The sequence below is a fragment of the Astyanax mexicanus genome, chromosome 10, assembly GCF_023375975.1.
Source record: "Astyanax mexicanus isolate ESR-SI-001 chromosome 10, AstMex3_surface, whole genome shotgun sequence".
NCBI classification, from domain to species: Eukaryota; Metazoa; Chordata; class Actinopteri; order Characiformes; family Acestrorhamphidae; genus Astyanax; species Astyanax mexicanus.
Window position 1 is genome coordinate 36,324,989 of NC_064417.1, and position 25,077 is coordinate 36,350,065.

Here is a 25,077-nt window from a genome sequence, read left to right on the forward strand (position 1 = left end):
TAGATTTTGAACAGTGTGTAACAGTTTGATACTAAGCTAGTATGATTTTCAATCAATCCTATAATGAGCTAAAACTGTAGTCTTTCCTCTTAGTTTTAATTATTACCTTTAATACATTGCTTTTGGGCGTGTTTATTAGGTTACTTGCCATGCATGTTGACCATCTGGTATTTATTAAATGTTTCAGCCAATCAGAGACCCCGCGAGCCCTGTTTAAATTTAAAAGACTACCTGTCAGTTTTCGGAGATAAGGTTGAACACCATCAGGGAGGGAGAATTAATTGGGGAGAAAAGGACAAAGAAACATTCCGAAACGTGTTAAAAACTGAATTTAATGAAGTAGTAGCAGTACTTACTTTAATTAGACGGTCTCCTGTTTTTTTCCTGTCAGCAATTACTCGGAAGCTCTTGAAGCAGGTAAGCCCGCTAACGTTAGCTACCAAGCTAACGATAACACAGTCTCTGGCTGTGAATTTTGCTGAACTATGCAGCTTTTAGTTACTTAGTAAAAAAGTTAGTAGTACTACCTAGGTTAATACTAAAGTAAGAATATGCTGTTCACGCTCACACAGTGGGGTGAAAAACAGTCACAGACACATTCTTTTAAACCTCTTAATGGTGTGTTAATAAATAACAAATTTAGTATTTAGTGAAACATCCCAACAGCGTCTGGCCGCAGACCTCATTTGTCAGTCCACCTCTCCTCCCACACCTATCTCATCCCTGAGTCCCGGAAACGACGTAACGTTTATCAAATGCTTCAAAATAAAAGTTAACATGGCCGCTGCTCAGTGTACGAAAACATGGCTAAAACAAGCGAGAATAGTCAAATTAAACGAACTCTTAGTACTTGATAGCCACGACTCTGTAGTATGCAATGCTATACATGTAACTTGAACATTAATATATCTGATTAGTGAACTAGCTGACTATGCGATTTTAAGTTCGACTGATATGTAGGCAATAGATTTATGTTGTAATATAAAACATTTATTGAAAAAAAAAATGTTCTGTCGAGTTGTGCTACCCTGTAAATCCATGCTACCCTAGTGTACATTTAACTGTAAAAATACAAAAGCTCCATATTAGAGCATGTTCTCAGTAGAACTATATGTTGCTATTATATATATATATATATATATATAAATATATATATATATATATATATATATATATATATATATATATATATATATATATATATATAATTGTATTTATTATTACTTTTCATTTACATTTTTTACATGCAATGACAGGGGGTTCAGTTTTTTTAATGCACCAAAAACTGATTTATTATTAAAAACCCAGAGAATAGAAAAAACAAATTGGAAGAAGACGAAGGAAAAAAGCAAGTATTAACTTTAATTATTCATTTAAAACACAGAATGTAAAACAAGTGTCTGTTAAAACAGAATGTGTGCCTTTACATTTTCATTGTTTTTGAATAATGTTTCAGTTATACTATATACTTTCTAGTTACACTATATACATATAATATATATATAATAATATAATATAATATAATATATAACACTGGTTAGCTGAAACTTGCTCTTGAGTCAAAAACTTTCGGATCTAAAGTTTGTAACGTACCGTCAATTAAAATGCATCTCTGTTCAATCAAAATGCTGAGAGTCGGCTTAACATAATAAAACAAGCGCCCGCTGCTTCGTGCATAAATAACACTGAATTTCAGGTTCAATACCACACCACTAGATGGCGATTCTGGAAACAGTATCACCTCCTCTGTGAAGCCTCATAAGGTGCCACAGGAGAGGTAGGACTCAGCGATGAGATCTGCGCGCAGACCCTCCTCGAAACATCTGTACAGGAACGTTAGCTAGCTAGCTAGTACTGCTAATACTGGAATGGAGAAGGCTAGGTGTTTGAGGTCGCATTAAAAAAGCTCTAACTTACTGAATTATTTTTGAATAATAATTCCAATTAAATTCATTTTCACAATTAATATATTAATATGTTAGCTCACTTATTATAGACAAAATATTAGCTTGACTAAATGACTTCCACCACGAACATTGATTGCCTACTTGTCTTCAACTACTAACTTATGCATTCAATGAACACAACAAAAATAAGTGTAATTTTCTCTTTTGTGCACCTACACTGTGTAAGGTATAGTTACTCTGAGCCACGCAGTAGTTTTTTTTGTTCTTGCTGCACCTGAAACTCTTCCTTAGTCTCCATTGTCTGCAGTAGCTATTAAAAAGAATATTAAGAAAAATGAGTTGATCAAGAAAAGCACCCGTGTCTGCATCAACCAGTGAATTAGTATTTATGGCCTCACTCACCTTGGCTCGCAACCGCCCACAGGTAGAGCTGAAGCCAGGCATCATCTCATGAAACAACATGGCAAGTTCATTCCTGTGTTATTTGTGCAAATAACACATCCGTGTTATTTGCTTTGCCCAGTAATTCAGAGCTAAGGAACAACAAATAGTTAGAATTTGTCTGTGGAACACCACCAACAAAGTACAATAGAGATAGGTAGGCGTGTATGTTTAGAACATTTATAATTGTGCTATGACCCAATAGTCTTTTAAAGTTCAAATTCTATCCATAACTTGGTAAAATGTGGAATTAAGTAAATCATGTAAATTATTACTTATTTTCCCTTTCTGGACCTTGTAAAGTAACATATGACATTGCAAATTCTGTTATTAGTGTCAAAATGTCTTTATTTTAAAATGTTTATAACTGTTGTCTGTCTCGCTGCCTCCTAGTTTCGCAGTGCTGTTAGCCAATCAGAGGCGATATGTTAGCACGTATGAATATTTATGAGCAAAATTCCCCACCCACTTATCCATCAGACTAAAGCACTGGAGCACTTTTTTTCACAAAAACAACAAATTTATACTAGTGACCACAACTAGACATTTTAAAATGAATAAAAAAATGATGGAATGGCACTATTAATAGATGACTTCTAATAGTCCCTTGTATCCTTGCTGAGTTTTTCTTGGTGTGAAATCCTCACTTTGCCTCTGCTTCTCCAGATGTATTGCTTTTAATAATCCAAAGATTACAAAAGTCATATAAGGTCATTGCAGTTATACCTCCAAAAAGGTGCTTCACATTGTAAACACATGTGCCTGTCAAAAACCGACAGTACACTGATGTGTAAGCTAAGCCACCAGCATTTTGTCTCATGTCCCTATTTGCATATGGGTGTGCTAATCACTACTAGTATTTAGCTTATTGTGGACATAGACTGGTAACAGCTAGATTTTAGTTCAAATTTGTAGTTTTTTTTGTTTGTTCTTGTCTGTATCACTGTGTTCCCATCTTTAGATGTATACCACTCAATCACCTGAAACACCTTAAACATATTATATCTCTCTTTTCTTTAGCATGCATGTCAAACTAATGACTAATGAGGCATTTATTTTAACATTGATCATTCAGTGTAATCTGCACTGTACTCTGTTGTGGTGTGTGATGACTAAAAGTGTGTGTTTGTCCTCAGAGCCGCAGGCTGATGCAGCAGTGCAGTGAGGGGAGATCGGCTGTAAGGTGAGATCATATCCTGGGAAACAGCAAGGTCAAGCTGAGCTCAGGTGCCCTGGAGCAGAGGAGGGGAAGAGATGGATAGATGGAGAGGCTGAGCAGAAAAAGGTACAGATGCCTGGACAGATTCAAGGATACCTAGTGTGTGTGTGTTCATTCTGGCATAGAGCAGGACATATGGACACTCCATGCCACCATTATAAATAGTCCATATCAGCATTTAACGCATGCTGCAGAATGTAAGGAAAAGCATAGCATGTAGGTCTGCACATGCTTACATCACAAAACTGTATTTTCCCACTAGTAAATGTTTGGCTGCTCATGTGTAGCTTAAGCATTTGTGTAGATGTACACATTATGCTTGATCCTAGCAGTTTATCCTAAACGTAGTGCAATGATGCAGTTCTTTATTCCCACTTGTACATTTTGGCTGACGTTTCCTTAGAACATGAGAATGTTCTGTATTTGCATTTTTGTCATACTTTCATTTTTCTGATTATTAAACAAACATTGTTATCAGAAAAATATGAACTGAGTAAATATAAAAAGCACATTTTAAATGGCGATTTCATTTATTAAAGCAAAAAACTATCCAAAAAAATTGTTTACAACATGACGCAGCTAAAATATATCAAAAGACAACAGATTATACCTCAATCTGAAGAAACAGATGAGAAACCAAGTATTTGTTCATCTATCAGTCTGGAAAAGGTTACAAAGTCATTTCTAAACCTTTGGGTCTCCAGTGGATTACATTGAGAGCTATTATTCACAAATGGAGAAAACACGGACCACTGGTGAACCTTCACAGGAGAGGCCAGCCAACTGAAATTATTCCAAAAGGAAATAGCCAACTCATCCAGAAGGTATCCAAAGGAACCCAGAACAACATTTAAATTACTGCAGGTCTCACTTAACACAGTTAAGGTCGGTGTTAATGATTTAATAATAAGAAAGGAACTGGTCAAAAATGGTATCCATCTGAGATTACCAAGGCAATAAAACACTGCTGACCAAAAAGAACACAACGGCCCTACTCATATTTGCCAAAAAAACATTGTGATGATCCCCAGGACTTGGTTATATTCTTTGGACTGATGTAACAAAATGGAAACTTTTTGGAAGGTATGTGTACTGTCATTGGTGAAGTTAACATGGTGTTAAGGATTATCATCGTAATGGACTGTTTGTATGTAGTCCTGCATTGTGCAGCTAGGGCTGCCACAAACGATTATTTTTATAGTCGACTAATCACCGATTATTTTTTATGATTAGTCGACTAATCGGATCATACGTTAATTGAATATAAAACACAGTTTATCACAATAGAATGCAGCTGCTATTATACAACCAACATTAGATTTCAGCTATATGCTAACTAAAAATAAAAACAATTAAAATCATAGTTCATTAAACCTTTAATGAAATATGCAGCTTGTTGTAACAGACAATTTTTTTACTGTTTAGCATAAAGTGTAAACAACTGTGTAAAATAAGGATAAGGCACTGGCATTTATGAAACATCTCAACCGTGAGGTTGTTTGAACTATTATGAAAAAAAAGTATATTAATAAAAAATGCCTCTCTGTCCAGATATTGTGTACATTACCATACACAGGGCAGCGGTCTGCACAGATCTGATTGGCAGAGGAGAGCGTTTGGTGATTTTACACCACACATGACTGATCTGTGAGTTTACTGCACCGAAAAGCACTGAAAACAGAAGCCACTGTCAGAATGAAATCCTTCTCTGTAGTTTATCGGTTTGGGACGGCATTTGTGACAACGTCTGGGTCCGGATCCGGATCGCGGTCCGCCTATTAGTGACCTCTGTTTTAAAGCTATCAAGATGAGTAAGTTAAGTACTAAGTTAACGCTCTGTTTACGCTAATTTTAGCAGCTAAATAGCAATTTAGCTTCTTCGTCATTTAATCAGCCACAACATGCCTCCTTTTCAGGTGCTCGTGCATCGCGGTTGTGCTGCCGAGGAAGGCAAGTTCTTCATTGCAGATATTGCATTGCACGCGTTTCACTTTTATTTTCTTGGTGATCCCACACTTTTGAGTTCTGTAGCGGGGTAGCCATGAAACCAGAGCCTGTCTGTATAATGTCCTGAGATGTCGTCCACTACCTACTCCGGTTTCCACTACTGCGCATGTGTGTCCAGGACAGAAAGGCAGTCGCAGCAGTTTGGAGAGAAAAACAAAGAAAAAAAAAAAAAACGACTAATCGACTATTAAATTAGTCGTCGACTATTTTAATAGTCGACATAATCGTGACTAGTCGACTAATCCTGGCAGCCCTATGTGCAGCCATCTGCCAATAGTGCAGGCACTAACAGTATCTCTGCTCACTGAATGTCCACAATCGTGGCTGTTGGGTCACTCATGCACGTCATACTGTTTCTTTTATGATGAGTGTATATGCAAACATATATTTTAAATTTAATAGAGGTATTAGATACCATATGCAGTCACTAACTGTTTCTGAACCTCTTCTGACAGAGCACTGCACATTTACACAAGATGGATGAAATGATGGCCATGGCCTTAATTATTAACCATGGCTGACAACAGCATTATGGAGATAATGTAAAGAGGAAGAAGGGCATAAAGTGGACCAAAAGGCAAGAGGGTCAGAATGAATAGATGTGTGAGACACAGATGGATGCATTAATATATGAATTTCAATGTGTAACCTTCTGACAGATTATTAGAGATGTAAAGTAAAAAAAAAAAAAAAAAGAAATTTATATGGGAATGTGAGTGTTGATTAAGTATTGTTCTGTATAGTAAGGTTTGAGGGAAATAATGAGGATTTCAAAATGATTGATCATTCTAAAAAACATAGTCCCACTGAATGTCATTTGTTTAAATATGACATATGTGCAGTGTATGTATGCACTTTAACATTAGGGGTGGACAACATTGCAATGTTTTATTGTATCTTATTTTTTTTAACTGTGACACATAGATGTGTCACAATAATTACATTATGGAGTTATTATACCGTGAATGAAGATAATATGTTTTTGCTGATCTCAGTATTGCCAATTACAATGGTGTGAAAAAGTGTTTTCCCCTTCCTAATTTCCTGATTTTTTTGCATGTTTGTCACACTTAAATGTTTCTTTGACCAGGCCACTCCAAAGTCTTCATTTTGTTTTTCTTCAGCCAATCAGAGGTGGACTTGCTTTGGATCATTGTCCTGCTGCAGAACCCAAGTTTGTTTCAGCTTGAGGTCACACACAGATGGTCGGACATTCTCCTTCAGGATCTTTTGGTGAACAGCAGAATTCATAGTTCATAGTTCAGCAAGTCTTCCAGGCCCTGACGTAGCAAAACAGCCCCAGACCATCACACTACCACCACCATGTTTTACTGTTGGTATAATGTTCTTTTTCTGGAAGGCAGTGTTTCTTTTACGCCAGATGTACTGGGACACACCTTCCAAAGAGTTCAACTTTTGTCTCATCGGTCCACAGAATGTTTTTTCCAAAAGTCTTGGGGATCATCAAGATGTGTTCTGGAAATATTGAGACAAGCTTTAATGTACTTTTTGCTCAGCAGTGTTTTTTTTGTCTAGGAACTCTGCCATGTCGGCCATTTTTGCCCAGTCTCTTTCTGATGGTGGAGGCATGAACACTGACCTTAACTGAAACAAGTGAGGCCTGCTGATGTTTGGATGTTGTGGGGTCTTTTGTGACCTTTTGGAAGTCGTCGCTGCGCTCTTGCGGTAATTTTGGGCGGCCGACCACTCCTGGGAAGGTTCACCACATGTTTTCGCCATTTGTGGACAATGGCTCTCACTGTGGTTTGCTGGATACACAAAGCTTTGGAAAAGGCTTTTGATCGCTTCTGATTGATCTCAATTACATTCTTTCTCAATTGTTCCTGAATTTCTTTGGATCTCGGCATGATGTGGAGCTTTTAAGGATCTTTTGGTAGACTTCACTTTGTCAGGCAGGCCCTATTTAAGTAATTTCTTGATTGAGAACAGGTGTGGCAATAATCAGGCCTGGGTGTTGCTAGAGACAGTGTACTCAGGTGTCAGAAACCACAGTGACGGTATGTTTAAACAAGGGTACAATCATTTATTTTTTAGTCATTTATAATCTATATTTAAATTAAAATTGACAGTAATATTGTTTATTCCAATTCTGTCTGGGACAGTATATCATACAAATAAATAATACTTTTCAAGCATATTGAGTATAGAAATATATTGTAAGTATTGATGTATGTGTGACTTCTGATGACCATACTGGACCTGGTTACCGTCTTGTGCAGCGTTTGTGATCTAACAATCATAATTAAGGGCTCATAACTTAAGAACCCATTGCTACTGAAACATTTTATCTGTAATTACATATATATATATATATATATATATATATATATATATATATATATATATATTTTTTTTTTTTTTTAATATAAATTAAAAAGTGTTAAAATGTCTTTTAAGTGTTATGATACATGTTTTCTTTTTTTACCATATTGCCCACCCCAGTGTGCATTTATGGCAGGCGTACATGTATGCGTTTGTTCATACACTGGCTTTTTTATCTAATATTCCCCCAATGCAGACTTTATTTTCACTGTTATCACTTTCACTGTAATTTTGAATTACAGCTATAGTATTATATTGGACAATATGAAATATTTTGACACCAAATTTTTAAAATGATCAGTCTTTAAAATAATCAGTTTTCAGTCTCCCCTTCACCCAGCTTAAGTCAGCTATTATGAAATCCGAGAGAGGGTCAGGCAAAAGCTGTTTGTTGTGTTTTCGTGATTGAGAGGACCTCAATCAACACAGCAGGCTGCAGGAGGATTACTGGAACTGTAGCTGCTGTTAATTGCGAGGTAGGACTCCCAATTGCATTAAGACCCAGCTGGGGATCTGGCACAGAGTGGTTGACAAAACAGATGAACTAAGAGATCAACTTTGTGCGTAAATAGGGAGACAAGGTCTGTGTTCTGTATTCTCATACAATTTACGGCAGGCACATCAAAATCGTATTATTGGTTTGGACATTTCTGAATGAGGGGCTGTTTTAAAAGGTCCACATTATACATTTAATTACCATTTAATTCTTGCATTGTTTTATGTAGGCCTTTTAAACAATAATATATTTTTCATATTACCAATACATTATCATTTTTATTATATTTCATATTTATTACTTTTTTTTAATTAAAGAGTAATCAGTCTGCAAATTAGCAAAAAATGCTTTCATTGACTGCTTTAGTGGGCTAAATATAGAGAAAATGTTTAAATGTTGGACAAAAATCTATGAGGAATCTGAAAAATAAAAACCTTTACCTCTTATTGGATGTGTATATTATGTGGAAGGCTTTAATAACATTTGCGTCCCAACAGCCAGGAACAGCACAATATGTTCTCTGATTGCTTTGATATAGAATTTCAAACCTTTTCAAGTAAATAAGACCTCCTTAAAACTCTGTAGATGGTCTTATATTGTGTGTGCATGCTTGTGACATCACTTGTGATCACAATATCATTTAGAACACTTTGTGTGGTATAATCACACAGCAGTTTAATAATGTGCTACAGTAGCCTAATAAAAAGGTGCAGCCTGTACCACTGGCCCATTGTCTTTAGGGGTATGTGTCTCCAAAGTTCAGACTCAGCAGACCAGCCGGACAACTGCTCACCCAAGCCACACAGCTGGTTGATATGTCAGCAGAGACATTTTTCTCTGTTTACTGACATCTCGCTTTCTCTCTCCCTCCTTCTCTACCTCACTCATTCTCGCTTTCTCATTCTCTCTCTCTCTCTCTCTCTCTCTCTCTCTCTCTCTCTTTCTTCTGTAGAAGATGTACTCGGCCCTGTTCCAGCTCAACCCAGCCCAGGCCCAAGCTGCAGAGGTGAATAGAGCTGCAGTGGTGGATGGCAGTGCAGAGGATGAACAGAATGAGAAGACACTGAACAGTGAGGATCACACATCTTATCTTCTTTCTTACACAAATACTGCTAAAAAAAACGTCATTACCCTGAACGCAATATATATATATTGTTTTTTGCCCTGTTGTGTTTTAAAGTTATTCCCTTATAATTAAGCTTTGTTATGTTGATTCTGACAAAAGTTTAATAAAAAAAAGAAAACGGAAGTATCAGTTGATTTTAAGCACAAATAGGCAGTGAGCAATTTAGGCAATCTAGCCAATCATGAGAGCTGGTCGGATTATATGGTTCATGTTTTGTGAGTTGCTGCAGTGCTACGTGAGATCACAGACCTCTGCAGTTCGTTTATTTGCAAGCTGTCAGTTTGGACATCACTCATAGATAAAGAAGAACTATGTTGCAAAAATAATTGGAGAATTTGTAAAAGTAATGCCTAATGGAAGTAAGAGTTTGAACACCACTAACCAGATACCTTTCTCGAGAGTACATCACTCAGCTCAGTACCATAGTATCTGAACACAGCAAAACAAGCAAACACAACTAACGGCGCTCCTAAGCTCCACAGTGCAGTTCTGCATGGTAATTCACAGTCAATTTGCTTGGAGTTTAAATTATTTTTGATTTTATAAAGTGTCATCATGAAAGACAATGCACAGAATGTTACGGAAGCCCTGCATGATGAAGCATTACCAATATAGCCTGGAAAGTTGAAAGTGCACTGATCCACAATTGGATCAGTCCACAGTAATTGTTGTTCTAGTTCTGTTCTTGTTTTATTTCTGTTCAGCCTGGGCAGCTCTGACTTCAGATACCGAAAGCTACTAAGGAACAGCAAGACCCAAGGACCCAAGAGCAGGTTAATGTCAATCAAACTAAGAAGATGCTGGTTGACTTTGGTCAGGAAGTCCAAACCACCCCGTCACAAGTCAGCTGATTTGGTGGACATAAATCTCGTTGGAACTGCTATAAGTACTTAAGGACCTGAGTTTTCACTTAAATGGCAAACTGGAGCCAAGTTCTAACACCAATGAGAAAAATATTAGCATGGGATAAAACACTGGTCGATCTATGTTTGTATGCTGGGTCAGAGGTTTCAACAATACTTTCATTACACTGTAAACATACTACATAATACTGGTCCTTCTCTCAGTAAATCAATGGGATGGCAACTACCCTTTGATATTCAGTGCAGTACCAATAGCTGCTGCCATGCAAACTTTGGGCACCCCTAGTCAAAAAATTCTGTCCAAAAGGCACAATGGAAAAAATGTAATTTTTAGCATTGATTGATTGATTGCATTTAGTTATTAATGCAAACCAGAGAATTGATCCTTAAAAATTTATTGATTTAAATGTGTGATCAAATCATATGACATACAATAAGAAACAAAAATACCCTTGCATAGATCACAGAACATGCCTTTGTCAGTATTTGACAAATAAAAATGTAGTATAATTATTGTAAAAAAAATAGAAAACAACAAAAAGTACAGAAAATGTGTTTCATATGGAATAAACATGAAAGTCTATTGTCATTCTTTAACATGAACAGGTATCCAATATGGTCACAACTTAACTTTCGTACATATTTTGAGCATTCCTGTTGGAACTTGCAGAAATTCAAATCAGTCTCAACATATCATTTCAACATTAGGAATACCTCTCTCACACACGATTCTTACACACTGTACCAGTTGAGAAAAGACTAAAAGAATTGAACATGGGTGGAGTTTTGAGTGAAATAAATGCAAACAGAAAAGAAGTCCCCAGAACAAAGGGAGAAGAGAAAAGACAGTGGAGAAGAAATGAGTGAGACAGCCTCAGGTGCACACAAGAGCAAGGGATTTAAAAATGATGCAACCAGAATATAGTCGATCCTCAGTTTTGAAAGGCTAAGCTCATGCAGTCATAGACCATGCAGATTTTTTGCGATCACTCGCTGTTGAGATATGTATCTTTTTATAGTATAATTTCTCAATGGGATTTAGTTTAGTACACCTGTATGACGTAGAACAATGTAATAAATGATAACAGACAGTATGTTGTTGATGCTAATGCCATTTTATATTTCTATTTGGTGATAATTAATAATTCTAGCTGTAACCTTCCTCTGTATTTCTCATGGCTTGTCATATATGGACTCATGATTGAGTCTGCTGTAATTTTTAACATGAGTATGACTTCTCCAAAAAATAGATATTTGTTGTGCCACAGAAAGCAAAACATTAATAGCAATATGAGGCCACGCAGGTGAAGAAACCAATTAAGTGTGCCGCATCCTCTTTAGGGCCACACCCTTGATGACCAGGCTCTTTACATTGGCTTTATAGCAATTACAGTACCAGTAATTACATAGCAGTCTACATACTTTTCTTTTTTTATCTTCCTCAAGAAATAAGATTTATATAAGAGGAAAAAATAACCATCTAAATATTCAGAGGTTCTTGAACAGTGCCTATTGCTAAGTATGATCACTTCAAACTGATTTTTCTGTTTTAAACCAACATTTATGGTAATATTGTTAACTATAACAATGGCACTTTTTCCAACGAACTAAACATTGGGTAGCAGCTATTTATTTAATATTCCTGTCACATACCTTTTACAAAATCTTCAACTTTAATCCTGTTGTTTGTGTATCATGGCCATTTAGAAAAAAATCCTACTTTTAGCCTTTCAACAACTGAAACACCGCAGCCCTTGGTAAATGTTGTGTTTCTACAGGACCCATTGTAAATAAATGACAGGTGCTAATAAATTCACTCCTGTAATCTGGATCCCCAACTTCTATTGCTGTCATAGTTTACGTTGGTGTTAAGTATATGCATAGCACCGTTTGGCTCAATTGCTGTTAATGTACCACCGTTAGCAGGTTCTCACTAACATGTTGTACATTTCAAAACAAAAGATTAGATGAGCTTCGATTTGTAGCTTTGTTCTACTAATGTCCTATTGTATAACCTTTTATCAAGTGGCCTACCTTCACTATACATTTTTGTATTTAAGATTTTTTTTCTGTACCTAAGGTTACACTGTTATTGTTACATTGTTACATTGATTCACTGAGACAGTTGCTTCAAAAATCTTTTAACAAAATTTGAAAAAATCCTAACTAAACTATGTTCACTTTCCCTGAAACTACTTTTATCTCCTCATCCAGTGGATATAGAAACTGCAGAAGGGCATTCAGAAGGCTGGATCAGTTTAAATCATTTTAGGGCTAATAGCATTCTCAATTGTACCGCATGTTGTTAATTAAGTATAATTGAGAAATAATTTTCACTAAGCCAAACTTGAAATCATTAGTTCCTGCATGCTGTAACCTTTTCATTTTTGTTGACATAATCTGCTCAAAGATATGTTAGACAGTGCAAGGCTGTCTTTTTGAAGACGCAGGATTATTTTATTGAAATATTACATGGAAGACTGTAAGTAAACAAATTCCAATTTGTAACCCTGTAGTCTTACACACTGCTCCGTACAAACTAAGCTTTGCAAATCAGGACACAGATCTTTCCTTCTTTTTAAACCTGTCACAGTAAAAATTAAATCTACAACAAAGATAAAACCAAAAATGCCAAGACAAAACATCAGTCTTGATTGTGCGTAGCTAGGAGGGACATAGATCTGAGGGTCAGGAAACGGTTTTATCCTTGCATTTGTTTTAAGTGCTTCCATAAAGGCTAGTTGTTGGGGAACTCTGAAAATGAGTTTTTGTTATTGGAGTACTACACACTGGCCATAGTTTTCCCACATGTACTGGAGCTCTACACCACAGAGCTGTTTCACTCAATGGTGAGCCCTACGGTGATGACCTCACTGAGGTAGACTCATTATGGCACAACACAAGTGAAAACTACAATGCAAGGCAGATTTGAAGCTCTAAGAGATCCCCCCTCTTTCCCATTTAAATTTGGCCCAATCCTATTATCATGTCAGGGCCTTAGTGCATGACTACACAAAACATTGAGTTGTGCCATATTATTATTTTTTTTGTACTCTTTTTTTTTTCTGTTTTTTACTGTACATACACTCACTTAACTTGTCGTCCTCATAACACGTCCTGTGGCATTTCCACAAAATCTGTCTTACCAAGGCACTTTCACCTTTACTGTTGTTGAGAGGGTCAAAAGGCACTAGCAACAAATAAAAGTAATTCTGCCGTGATTTCTTTTGCATCCTGTTGAAGGAAGTCAGTGACGTTCCAAGTATGTTTGCAAAAAATGGAAGCATGAATTATAATTTGCTTAGTTTTTCTTTCAGAGAAAAGGCCCATGCATAGCACTATTAAGTTATATTTTTAACAGGTGCTTATTATGAGTATATGCAATTTTATAGTTTTTTTCTCTGCTTCTTAAACTACATTTTAGATTAGAAAGTTTACATCCCTCTGTTGGGGCTTGCATATGATTTTTTTGTCACATTTCAGAAAATTTCAGGATTCAATGTCCCTAGGTTCCCTGATAGTAACAACGACACCATGTAGAGGTGTCTAAATTGCAGTAAGCTATATACTGATGTCATGCATTAAATATACTAGGATACACAGTACCTTAGTTTGATAGGCCATAATGCAGATTATTTTAACATGCTATGATCTCATTTAGATTCTGTTTCCCTTAAGGATAAACATTCAGTCTTTAGATACACCTAAATGAGAAGCATTTCAAATCATATCAAACCAGTACTTTCCATGGAGACGGACGCTAGGGAATAAATGGCTAGGGCAACCAAAAAAAAAAAGATTGAAAAAAAAAGATCCATAGAATGAGGTAATGTCTCACACATGCTGATATCAAAATGAGGATAATCTAAACATGCTTATTAATAAGCTATTTTTCCCCTGTCATTGTGCTGTCTTGCATCGAAAGGGCATAGCATTGAATCACTTGGTGATATCTAAATTACAGCATATGCTGGAGAATAGCAGCATTGCGGATGTTCATGAGGAGATGACTTTGTTCCCCATAGCATCCCCGCAGGAGATTAGTCATGTTCGTATAAGGTGCTTTGCTGGTCAGTAGGTCTGGAGTACTGTGGGGAAGACCACATACAAGCCAAGCGCCGCAGATGGCTCGGCTCGTCCTTGAGGAACTATGTATTTTTATGCATTTTTGGCTTGGATGCACTGTGCAACTTGCTGACATGTATTATGTGATCCTGAATAATGTTTCAGCTGTCACACCACCAGCAGCTGGGTACAGACATCCAGAGTCCTTGCCAGGGCCTCTATAGGAATTGACGGTTACGTATGCATGTTTAGGGACGTGCTGATGGGTGCTGTTTTTTTCTGTGCATAGCCAATATGCAGGGCCTTCATTGGAAATTAATTACACTATGTATCAGTCTCTATATATTCTAACTGCATGTTGTTGTACCTTTAAATCGGTTCTCATTTTGTCTACAATAGTCACAATGCGGGAGTGCACTAGGAAATTATATGAAGCATTCAAATACTGAAGCAGTCAACATTGACCTCATCAAACTCTACACATCGGTCAGCAGTTTACTTTTGTTGACACAGTTTTGATTGGCTATAGTGCAGTTGCCAGTTCTGAGGTTGGCCTCTCTGAAGTTGTCTATGCTGTTGTTCATGTCTCCGTCAATTTCCATGTACTCAGACTTGCTGGCGACTGAGGAACTGCGACGACTTGAATCGCTGTCAGACCTGATGCTTACATTCAAAAGTTTAGCCTGCTCCTCACCCTCAGTCTCCCTATGGTAGAAGTAGTTGAAGTTGGATACGATGACGGGCACCGGCAAGGCAATGGTCAGCACACCAGCGATTGCACACAAGGAACCTACAACTTTGCCGCCTATAGTGACTGGGACCATGTCTCCATAGCCTACAGTGGTCATGGATACAACAGCCCACCAGAATGCATCAGGGATGCTGCCAAAGTATGAATCTGCCTCCTCAGCTTCTGCAAAGTACACAGCACTTGAAAATAAGATGACACCGATGAACAAGAAGAAGACGAGCAATCCAAGCTCTCGCATACTGGCCTTTAGGGTCAGCCCTAAAATCTGCAGGCCTTTGGAATGCCTGGACAGCTTAAAGATCCTAAACACCCTGACCAGACGAATCACCCTGAGAATGGCCAGTGATGTTGCTTGCTCTCCCTTGCCGTCCTTGTTATTTGGATCTTCTGCCAGCTCTGTGCCAAGAGTAATGAAATAGGGGATAATAGCTACTACATCTATGGTGTTCATCATGTCCTTGAAGAAGGCTGCCTTGCTTGGACATGCAAGGAACCGCACTATAAGTTCAAATGAGAACCAGATAATGCAGAGGGTCTCCACAATGAAGAAGGGGTCAGTAAGGAGGCTTGGTTTGTAGTAGAAGGTGCTGTTCCCTATTATCTGTATATGTCCCTCAGGATTCTCTTTCAGTTGGGGCAAAGTTTCTAAACAGAAAATGACAATTGAAACTAAAATGACTGTAACAGAGACTATAGCAATTCCTCGGGCTGGCCCTGAGCTCTCGGGATGTTCAAATAGAAGCCAGATTTGACGTTGGAACTCCGCCTCGGGCAGTGGCCTTTCTTTTTCTCTGATGAAGCCCTCATCCTCACGGAACTTCTCCATTGCCTCATATCCAAGTTCATAGAACTTAATTTCTTCTGAGAACATATCCAATGGGACACTTGCAGGTCTCCTTAACCGACCCCCTGACTGGTAGTAGTAGAGGATGGCATCAAAACTGGGGCGGTTTCGGTCAAAAAAATACTCATTTCTCAGGGGATCAAAGTATCGCATTCTCTTCTTGGGGTTCCCTAACAGTGTCTCTGGAAACTGAGCAAGAGTTTTGAGCTCTGTTTCGAAGCGCAGTCCCGCAATGTTGATGACCACCCTCTCACAGCAATCGTGGTCATCGTGGTCAGGGGGATACGTGTCCTGCGGATGCCCCGGCACAGCTGACGTCTCATCCATGTTCTCTCCAGCCGCTACGGTCATCCTGCAAGTTCAGGTAGAAGCACTGCAGGAGCTGCGGGACTGCACTTAGTATGATGGCAGGAACATCCACTTCTCTTTCTCAATTCCTCCTCTGCTCAGTGCCCCTGTCCTGGCCACACAGCCGGTTTGGACCCCTCTGAAGGGGCTAGCTCACTTTCAGTCAGTGCGGCCCCACTGCGGCTCCACCATCGCTCCTTTCCCCTGCATCCACTACTGCTGCCTCTGTCACCCAGTCAGAGAGAAAAAAAATGGATCGAACAGTAGGGATATTTACCAGCTCAGCAATTTCACTCCACTTATTTATATATTTATTTATTATATCTATCCCTTTTAGTTATCGTTTATATGCCCTTGCACATATGCTTTAGAGCACTATACATAATCAAATGACAAAATACAAGAAAACTACTGCACTTTTTAATGTTGTTTCAGTTCAAATTATCTGACAGGTCTGCCCACATGCATGCGTACATGCTAATGTTAGTCTAGTATCACTGCTTAAGTCTTACAAACTCAGAAATCAAGTAGCCAGTTATTCAAGATGAGAAGCAAAACTGAGCAAGGATATAATAAGCGCAGCTCTTTATCCTGAGCAAAGAAGGTTTGGTACTTACCTCATGCAGCTCTGCAGAGACGCTGGACAGACTGTTAACAAACACTTCACTTCACGTGAGTTCATGGGCTGCAGCTGTTGTATCCTGGTCTGTATAACAGCAGAGCATCTTCAGTCATGTTGCGATGAATGACAATGTAAAAGAACAAGTGCTTTCACAGACAGATGTCAGTCTAAAGAGAGCAAATGAAAAAAACTACCAAAATTAAAAATAAAAAAGCAGGTGAAGCCGCAGCTTCCTCCTCCTGCGCTGGTGGACAGGAGAAAAACCCCACTGCTGCAGCTCAGGGGGTGGAGGGTGGAGAGAGAGAGAGAGAGAGAGAGAGAGAGAGAGAGAGAGAGAGAAAGGGAAAAAGAAAGAGAGGGAGGGAGAGAGAGAGGGAGGGATAGAGAGAGAGTGAGAGGGAGAGAGATGCATTAAGGGGCAAAACGCGAAGCCCTGCCATTTCCAGACATGACTGCATCAGCAAAAAAAAATCCCTCTCACAAGTAGACAGAGATGATGGGAGGTCTGCTTTATGTGGACACGCTGATGGGGGAATGGAGGTGGAAGGTGCTTAAAGAGGGGTAGAGATCGATAATAGGATAGAGAATAATTCCTTAATAATACCCAGCATGTTGTTGCACTGACTTGCATGCGACAGGGAAAAAGCAAGGAGGGAGGGAGGCAGGGAGAGCCAGAGCAAGGGAGAGAGAGAGAGGGAGTGAGTGAGAGAGAGTGGGGGAGGGGGTCCGACGCAATGCAGACTGGCTCTGCTAACACACGTGGCCACGAGTGCTAACCACACCACAAAAAAAGCAAGAGCATTTGGGTGCAAGCACTGGTGCAGAGTCTGATTCACTGTGGACTTTTGTGGGTACAGTAAGATGTTTTCAGGCTCAGCTTGTAGCAGCTATAGTAAAACGATAACCAGATATGTTTTTTCTGAAAGTCTTTGTCACCACTGGGATGAAATACAGCATAATACATTAAACATTAACTACTTTGTCATTTTACAAGCATAAAGCTTAAAAGTAGCACCATGGACAGGGGAAGTCAGAAAAAAAATAAATCAAATCATGTTGTTACAGTCATGTATGGTACAACTGGTAGATTAATGCTCTGATTACTTTCTTTTCATATGAAACAGTAAGACATAATAAAATGTATTCTAGTTAAGATTAAAGCAAAATGTCAAATAAAATAAAATATGGACAGGAATAATTATGTAAAGTGAATGTGCAACATATTGCTTTGCAACCAGGTAGGATGTAAATGATAATTTATAATACAATTATTAATATTAAGTGTGTGGAGAACATAAATGAGGTGCTTCTACTTACAGTTCTGGTTCAGAGTCCAAATGGCATGCGGGAAGAAGCTCCCCCTTATCCTCTTTGTATTGGCCTTTTAGAATGGCTGAGGTGCTTCACAGGCTTCCTGGCCTTGGTGCAGCACTGCATTGTAGATGACCTGCAGATCATGGAGCTTGGTTTGGATCCTCCTGTTTGGTGCTGTTCCGAGGTCATGCTGATGGTTCCCATGAGGATATTTTAATGGTGCAGGTGTAGAAGTTCTGCAGCACCATGGAAGGCACTCTGAAACTGGCAGAGAAAGTCAACAGAGACTTCTTCGCCAGAAAAGAATAGTCAGTGTTGATGTGACAGGATCATGACATATCCTTTGAGATGTGGATTTCAAGGTACTTGAAACTGTCTACTTTTTCCTCTGCAGTTTCTCTTCTGCTCTAATGCAGTCCACTATCGGCCTCCATTGTCGTGTTACAGTTAAGAAAGGGATTGTTATCCTGGAACTGGAACTGCTTAATCTCCTCCAGGTAGACTCTCATTATCATCAGAGATCAGGCCCACCATGTCATCAGTGAACTTGACAGTTGTCAAAGAGCTTCATTTGTTCCCCTGATTAAAACAAACCCCTTTTCTGTCTTATTTTTCTTCTCTAATCTAATGTGCTATTATGGGTATTGTTTTATTTTCCACATAAATCATTCTGCTACATCATAAGAAAGTGGGGTTACATTTAGGATCAAAGTGATTGACAGCCTTAGCTGGAAGCAATTATCTGCAGGAACTGTTTTGTGCCATTTTCTGTTCATTAACTTAAGCAAACTACACTTTTACTGTTGAAACATCACACTTTCTGGACAAACTAGTTATCTAAGGTAACAAATTTAACTTGCTATGTTAATATAGATACAGTTTTTGCATGTTGTATGGTGTTGTATTTATTATATCTATATTCTGCTTGTGCTGCTTTTCTGAGTAAATTACAACATTGTGTTTTAAATGTGTTAAGTAGCACAATGGAGAGAAAATAATTGTATTATTTAATTAGTCATCTTAAAATATATTATTCATATAATTAAAGAAAACTTTTAAATGTGTTTTAATGAAATTATTGTTTTTTAATGTTTTGGACAAATATAGAGACTTCAATGTAGGTGATTTGGGGGTTTGGTGCAGCATCTGATTGTTTAGTCTGAATTATTGTAAACATTGTATGATTTAAAATTGATATAAGCCCGTATTATTTATGTTACCATATTTCATCTTTAATTAAGACCTGTGAAAGTCCTAAACAATGGAAAGAGGTGGCTCATCATAGGTTTTTTAAACATTGCCAAACATTTTTTAAAAATAAAAAAAAAATATATATATATATATATTCTATTTTTAACATGGGTGTGGTCGTGGGGGGAAAAGTGGACCTGACTACCCAGGGCCAGAGTAGGGAGAGGGGCCCATGAAAATCCTGATTTATTTTTTTTCGCTCATGTTCCTTGTGTACTGGCATGAATAGGGGCCCACTGACATTGAGAGTGTACAGGGCCCAGAGTTTGCTGCTACGCCCCTTATTTTTAATCACCAAACAAAAATAAAAAATATGAAAATAATAAATAATGACTTATATAAATGACTATAAATATAAATAGAATATATGATTCTATGAAGAACAATTTTATTATAGAAAATGTCATTGTAATTGTAATGCATATTCCAAATTTAGATTACTAGTGTAAATTTTGCCCACTGCTCACTCAGATTACATAAACCATTTCAACTGAGTGTGTCAACATGAAACATAGCCGTGTCACTGTGTCAGTCAGCATGTGTTTTAAGAAGTAACACCATCTGATGCTGTTTGGTCAGCAGCAGCTGGAGTGAGCTTTTAACTGCTAAATATCATGAATAAGAAATGGCCAGGCTTTTCCAGCCTGCACTTTGCATCTGAATGACTTCCTCCATATGGGTTAGTAGACTTAGTCAGCCTCGTTACATCGCTAGTCATTTATCAGAACTATTGACAGTGTAATTGATCTTACCTGTTGTACATTATTAATGTAATCTTTTTTAAGGAGAATATTATTTAGTGAGGAGAATATTATTCTTTGCCAGTTGTTTAAATTGATTATATATTTTTATATATATATTTAACTTAACTTGCTTATATTTTTTGTCAGTTTGTTTCTGCTTCAAATATGTCTAATGTATATCTCCCATCCTGTGATGGGTGTAACCAAGTGTAGCTAAATAATCAATGTTATTCTTAACCTGGCAGAGGTATTGGTTGTTAGGAGCTTTTACCATCAAGTGGTCTTAAGGCTGCTTCTCAATTCTTCATGACAAGGCTGCTTTTGAGTAATTTAGGATTATGCAACCAGTTTATTTTTTGCTGCAAACTTGGTATATACCTAGAATGTCTTGCTTCAAGTAAAGTTGCTGATATTTGGTCTAACTTTGCACTTGGAGTTTTACCAGTTTATGTTTTATTTTTGTTTACCCAACAAAAACATCCGATCCAGCTAATTAGTTAATTAACAAGTTTTTTGCTGAATTTAAGTGGGTGTATTGCAAAAAAATGCATGGCATATTCCAACACTGATCTTTAAACTTTTACTATTGTAATGGTGTAGCTTTTAACGTAAGTTTCAGATCCCAGCTAGTTGGGCCCATATGATCAATGATTAAACAGCTGAAAGGTTAGATATGAAAATGGCAAAATATTTATTTATCAAAAATAAGTTTACACAATACATAGTTTAGTCAAACATTAGAAAATAAGGCTGCTTTAGCTGTAAGCTTGTAAGTTGGAGAGAGCATGTAAAAATAGCATATTCTCTCCCATTCTTTGGATTTGGCCTGCAAAGGCAGGAAGTGTACAGGCCTTAAGTTTCTTTTTTCACACCCTGGATCACGTCTTTTTCACAGACACCAAGAGCTTTTCAGTGTTTTGTATCAGAACAATTCTGATAATACTGGCTTTTGAATTACTTCCTGATAAAATAACGAAATCTATAACAGGTTTCATATTCGTGGTTTCACTATCATTATGACCGTAAATACAGTAAAATACAATGTATATTCGTTTACAAGTGCAGTGTTTACATGAGTAGCTATTAACAGTCCTGAGTATAAGTTATCCTAAGAGGAATACTGTTTCTTAGGAAAAGCTTGAAATCAATATTCATTTGCAGCTGGTGATAGTATTGTCTTCTTTTGAGCTCCATGATCCTGTAAAGAAAAATGACACAGTTTACCCTAGAGATATTAAATACAGGTTTGTGGAACTAGAGATTAAAATTGGGAACTGAACGGACCCTTGACTATTGATAGAAAACTTAAATAATGTTACTATTTTGAAAATGTGTGATGAAATGTGATGCAGCTTGTTTGTATTTGTATTTGTGAAAATCAATCTTTATTAAAAAGAAAAAAAAGAAAAGAAAGGACCCTTGTGTAGGGGTGTTGCCCACCCAGCCCAGACTCCTCCCCCAAACAAGTAACACCCCCAGTCAAAATTACTCTGGGCTGCCAGATTGCGTGTGATGTGTTGGTAGAGAAGTGTCTTCCTTCTCCGTTTATTACTCATGTTTAACCACAAGATGGAGCTCGAGCACCGCACGTTTCTCATGTCTCAGCACAGGTTTATTTAAGGACGGTTCTTAGTAAATTAGATATTTGCATGATGTTGACACAGAAAACGTCAGCTATAAAATAAAGGTTTGATAGACAAACTCTTCCAGCTCTTTTAGAAAATTAATTCTTTTAAAACGCGTGCTGTATGTTAGACTAAAATGTAAATAAGTAGTAACAGCAAAAATGTTAGAAAGACTTACAACTGGAAATAGTATTAGAAGCCCATCATCTTAGTGCAGCAATAAGCTAGCTAGCATTTATCCTGTTCCAGGTACAGAATTAAACATTTTAATAATTTGTACATCTTTTAAAGAGTATTAAATGGAAATATGTACAAATATATTTTAAAAAATGCTAATACACTATCATGATGATAGCATTTAAGTAACATTACAATAATATAAATATAAATCTAAAAAACAGAATAGCGCTAAATTATATGCATATTCACTGCAGTTTTGTAAGTAATTTCGCACTTGAGATTTCATTATGACCGTTTAGTATGCTATTTGTTTATACTTTATACTACTACTAACCGCACTAATACATGTGTTGATTTTTACTTATATTTACCACGAAATAAAGAAAATACTCTCACTGGAGTGTTTAATGCTTAGATTTTTGTTCTCATTTAATTCGTGGATTTGTTTACGGTGTTGGTACAGGCTGGTTCACAGCAGCGCAGTGTAGGCGTTAGTTCACTGTATTTGGTTCACGTCCTTAGCTTGGATTGGCTTATAGTTCTGCGGACCGGCTGCGTGTTGTATTGACTAGCAGCCAATCAGTGCCCCCGGAGGGCGGGACTTTTTATGTACTGATGGGGATGCGTCGCCTAGCAACGGCAGACTGTTAGAGATTTACGGTTGTTTTTAGTTCATCTTTGTTTGCACTTTTTATTATTTAAAAAAAAAAACTAAACTAACAATAATTTATTACTTATATGATTACCCAGAATCCGGGTCTTAAGACTTAAAACTCTTGTCATTTATTGGATGCGTTTTACCGCTCTGGCTGACTGAACCCCATACTCACATTTGTGCTCATTTAATTGTCAAACATCCGTCAGCTTGCCCGTGTATTCCTCCAGATGAAAGTTGCAGTACGCGGACGGAGTCAACTCTTCCTCATCCGAACAGTCTGACTTAATGAGAGATAATTTACTGCCATCTTTACAGTTCTCACCTAACACAGGTGTCACCGGTTGACCACAGGTCACGTGGGTATACTGAGTACGATCTTCCTCGTCGTGCTCCCGGTGGTAGAAGTAGTTAAAGTTGGCCACTATGACCGGCACGGGCAGGGCAATGGTCAACACACCGGCCACGGCGCACATTGACCCCACGATCTTGCCTCCGATAGTAACGGGGCTCATGTCTCCGTAGCCCACGGTGGTCATAGTCACCAAGGCCCACCAGAAGGACGCGGGGATGCTGGTGAAGCTGGATTCGGGGTCGTCGGCCTCGGCGAAGAAGGCTGCGCTCGAGAAGAGCACGACCCCCAGCAGAAGGAAGAAGATGAGCAGACCCAGCTCGCGCATGCTGGCATGCAGCGTGCGCCCCAGGATCTGCAGACCCTTGGAGTGGCGCGAGAGTTTGAAGATGCGAAAGACGCGAACGAGACGCACTACGCGCAGTACGGCCAGAGGCGTGGCCTGTTGCGCGTTCCCCCCCTGGTCGGTGAGCTCGAGGGCGAGCACCACGAAGTAGGGCGCGATGGCCACCAAGTCGATGGTGTTCATGATGTCTTTATAGAAAGCAGTCTTGCTTGGGCACGCAAAGAAGCGCGCGAGCAGCTCGAAGGAAAACCACGCGATGCACAGCGACTCAAGCATGAAGAACGGATCCATGTACCACAGTGGGGGTTCCTGGCCGCCATGGTGGGTGGCGTTGGAGGCGAGGTGGTCGTTGGTGTGCACGTCGGTCTCCTGTCGGAACTCCGGCAGCGTCTCCAGGCAGAAGACGGCGATGGAGATGAGGATGACCATGACCGAGACCACGGCGATGACGCGCGCCGCGCTCGAGCTGTCGGGGAACTCGAAGAGCAGCCAGAGCTGCTGCTGGAACGCGCTCGAGGGCATTGGCCGCTCTTCCTCGCGCGTGAGACCCTCGTCCTCGAGGAAGCCCTCCACCACGTCCTCTCCGATCTCGTAGAACTTGATCTCCTCGAGGAAGATGTCCACCGGCACGTTACCGGGTCTGCGCAGGCGCCCCCCGGACTGGTAGTAGTGGAGAATTGCGTCGAAGCTCGCGCGGTTCCTGTCGAAGAAGTACTCGCCGCGGCTCTCGTCAAAGAAGCGCATGCGTTTGCGCGCGTCGCCCAGGAGCGTGGCAGGGAAACGCGCGAGCGTCTTGCGCTGCGTCTCGAAGTGCATGCCGGACACATTGATGGACACGCGCTCGCAGCCCTCCAACTCTGAGAGCGAGGAGGGTGCTATCGTCTCGCTCGTGCCCTCGGTCTCGCACTGCCCCTCCTCCGCCGTTGAGAGCTCGCGGGTGAGCGCTGTTATGTTGCCCCCCGCGCGAGGCTGCTGCCGCCGTTCTTTCCTCAAGGGTTTCCCCCCGCTCCACCAGTTGCTTGGGTCGGGTATATCCATGGTGGCGACGCGTGGAGCGCACTGCAGCCGGGAAGAATCGTGTGAGCGGTGGGCTCCACTTTCAGGTGGACCTGTGGAGTGTTTGAAAGTAGTGTAAAGTTGACTAACTTGCGGGATCGGCTCATCCACACACTGCGGGCACCGGACTGACTGGGCATTCGCAGCTCTTTAAGCAGCTGAGCCCACCCTGGGCTTGATTGGCACACTGACAGTCTGTCTGTCCGGCCCGGGTTAGTTTTCCCACCCGTTTCCTGACAAACCCCACCTCCTGCGCTAGGTCTGGATACAAGTTAATACTTTTAAACATCTATATATATACAGCTCATATAGTGTTTTAGTGCATTTAAAACACTGTAAACAATTGCTGTGAATATTTAAGAGTAGCATTTGATGCATATTACTCTATTTTGCACTTTCACACCCCCTGCACACCTGTTGGATCCATTTAACCTGTAGTACATTTCAAACACTAGAATGTGATATAACAGAAATGCACGTGCATTATTGCAGTAGTTTTGCATCCCCAAACACTGTTTTGCTC

General features: G+C 39.1%; 2 protein-coding genes and 1 long non-coding RNA gene across 4 annotated transcripts; 1 reads left to right on the forward strand and 2 right to left on the reverse strand.

Annotated features, from left to right (window-relative positions):
* Window positions 1-232: 232 nt before the first annotated feature.
* Window positions 233-10,878, forward strand: LOC111195797 (uncharacterized). Of its 2 annotated transcripts, XR_002651825.2 has the most exons (4): window positions 233-417; window positions 3,485-3,633; window positions 9,366-9,483; window positions 10,244-10,878. It is a non-coding gene; the product is annotated as an uncharacterized LOC111195797 (long non-coding RNA). The 2 variants fall into 2 exon arrangements; XR_007441000.1 differs by having other exon boundaries at window positions 9,366-10,878.
* Window positions 10,782-18,074, reverse strand: kcna1a (potassium voltage-gated channel, shaker-related subfamily, member 1a). The gene is made up of 2 exons (XM_007238064.4): window positions 17,028-18,074; window positions 10,782-16,635 (listed from the first exon to the last, which is right to left on the reverse strand). Exon 2 carries the CDS (start codon window positions 16,411-16,413, stop codon window positions 14,944-14,946), a length of 1,470 nt encoding a protein of 489 aa, XP_007238126.1. The 5' UTR covers window positions 16,414-16,635; window positions 17,028-18,074; the 3' UTR covers window positions 10,782-14,943.
* A 2,767-nt stretch (window positions 18,075-20,841) lies between these two features.
* LOC103046217 (shaker-related potassium channel tsha2) lies at window positions 20,842-24,536 on the reverse strand. Its single transcript, XM_007238089.3, has 2 exons — window positions 22,976-24,536; window positions 20,842-21,538 (listed from the first exon to the last, which is right to left on the reverse strand). The coding sequence occupies exon 1, from the start codon at window positions 24,534-24,536 to the stop codon at window positions 22,995-22,997; it is 1,542 nt and encodes a 513-aa protein (XP_007238151.3). The 3' UTR covers window positions 20,842-21,538; window positions 22,976-22,994.
* Between the last annotated feature and the right edge of the window lie 541 nt (window positions 24,537-25,077).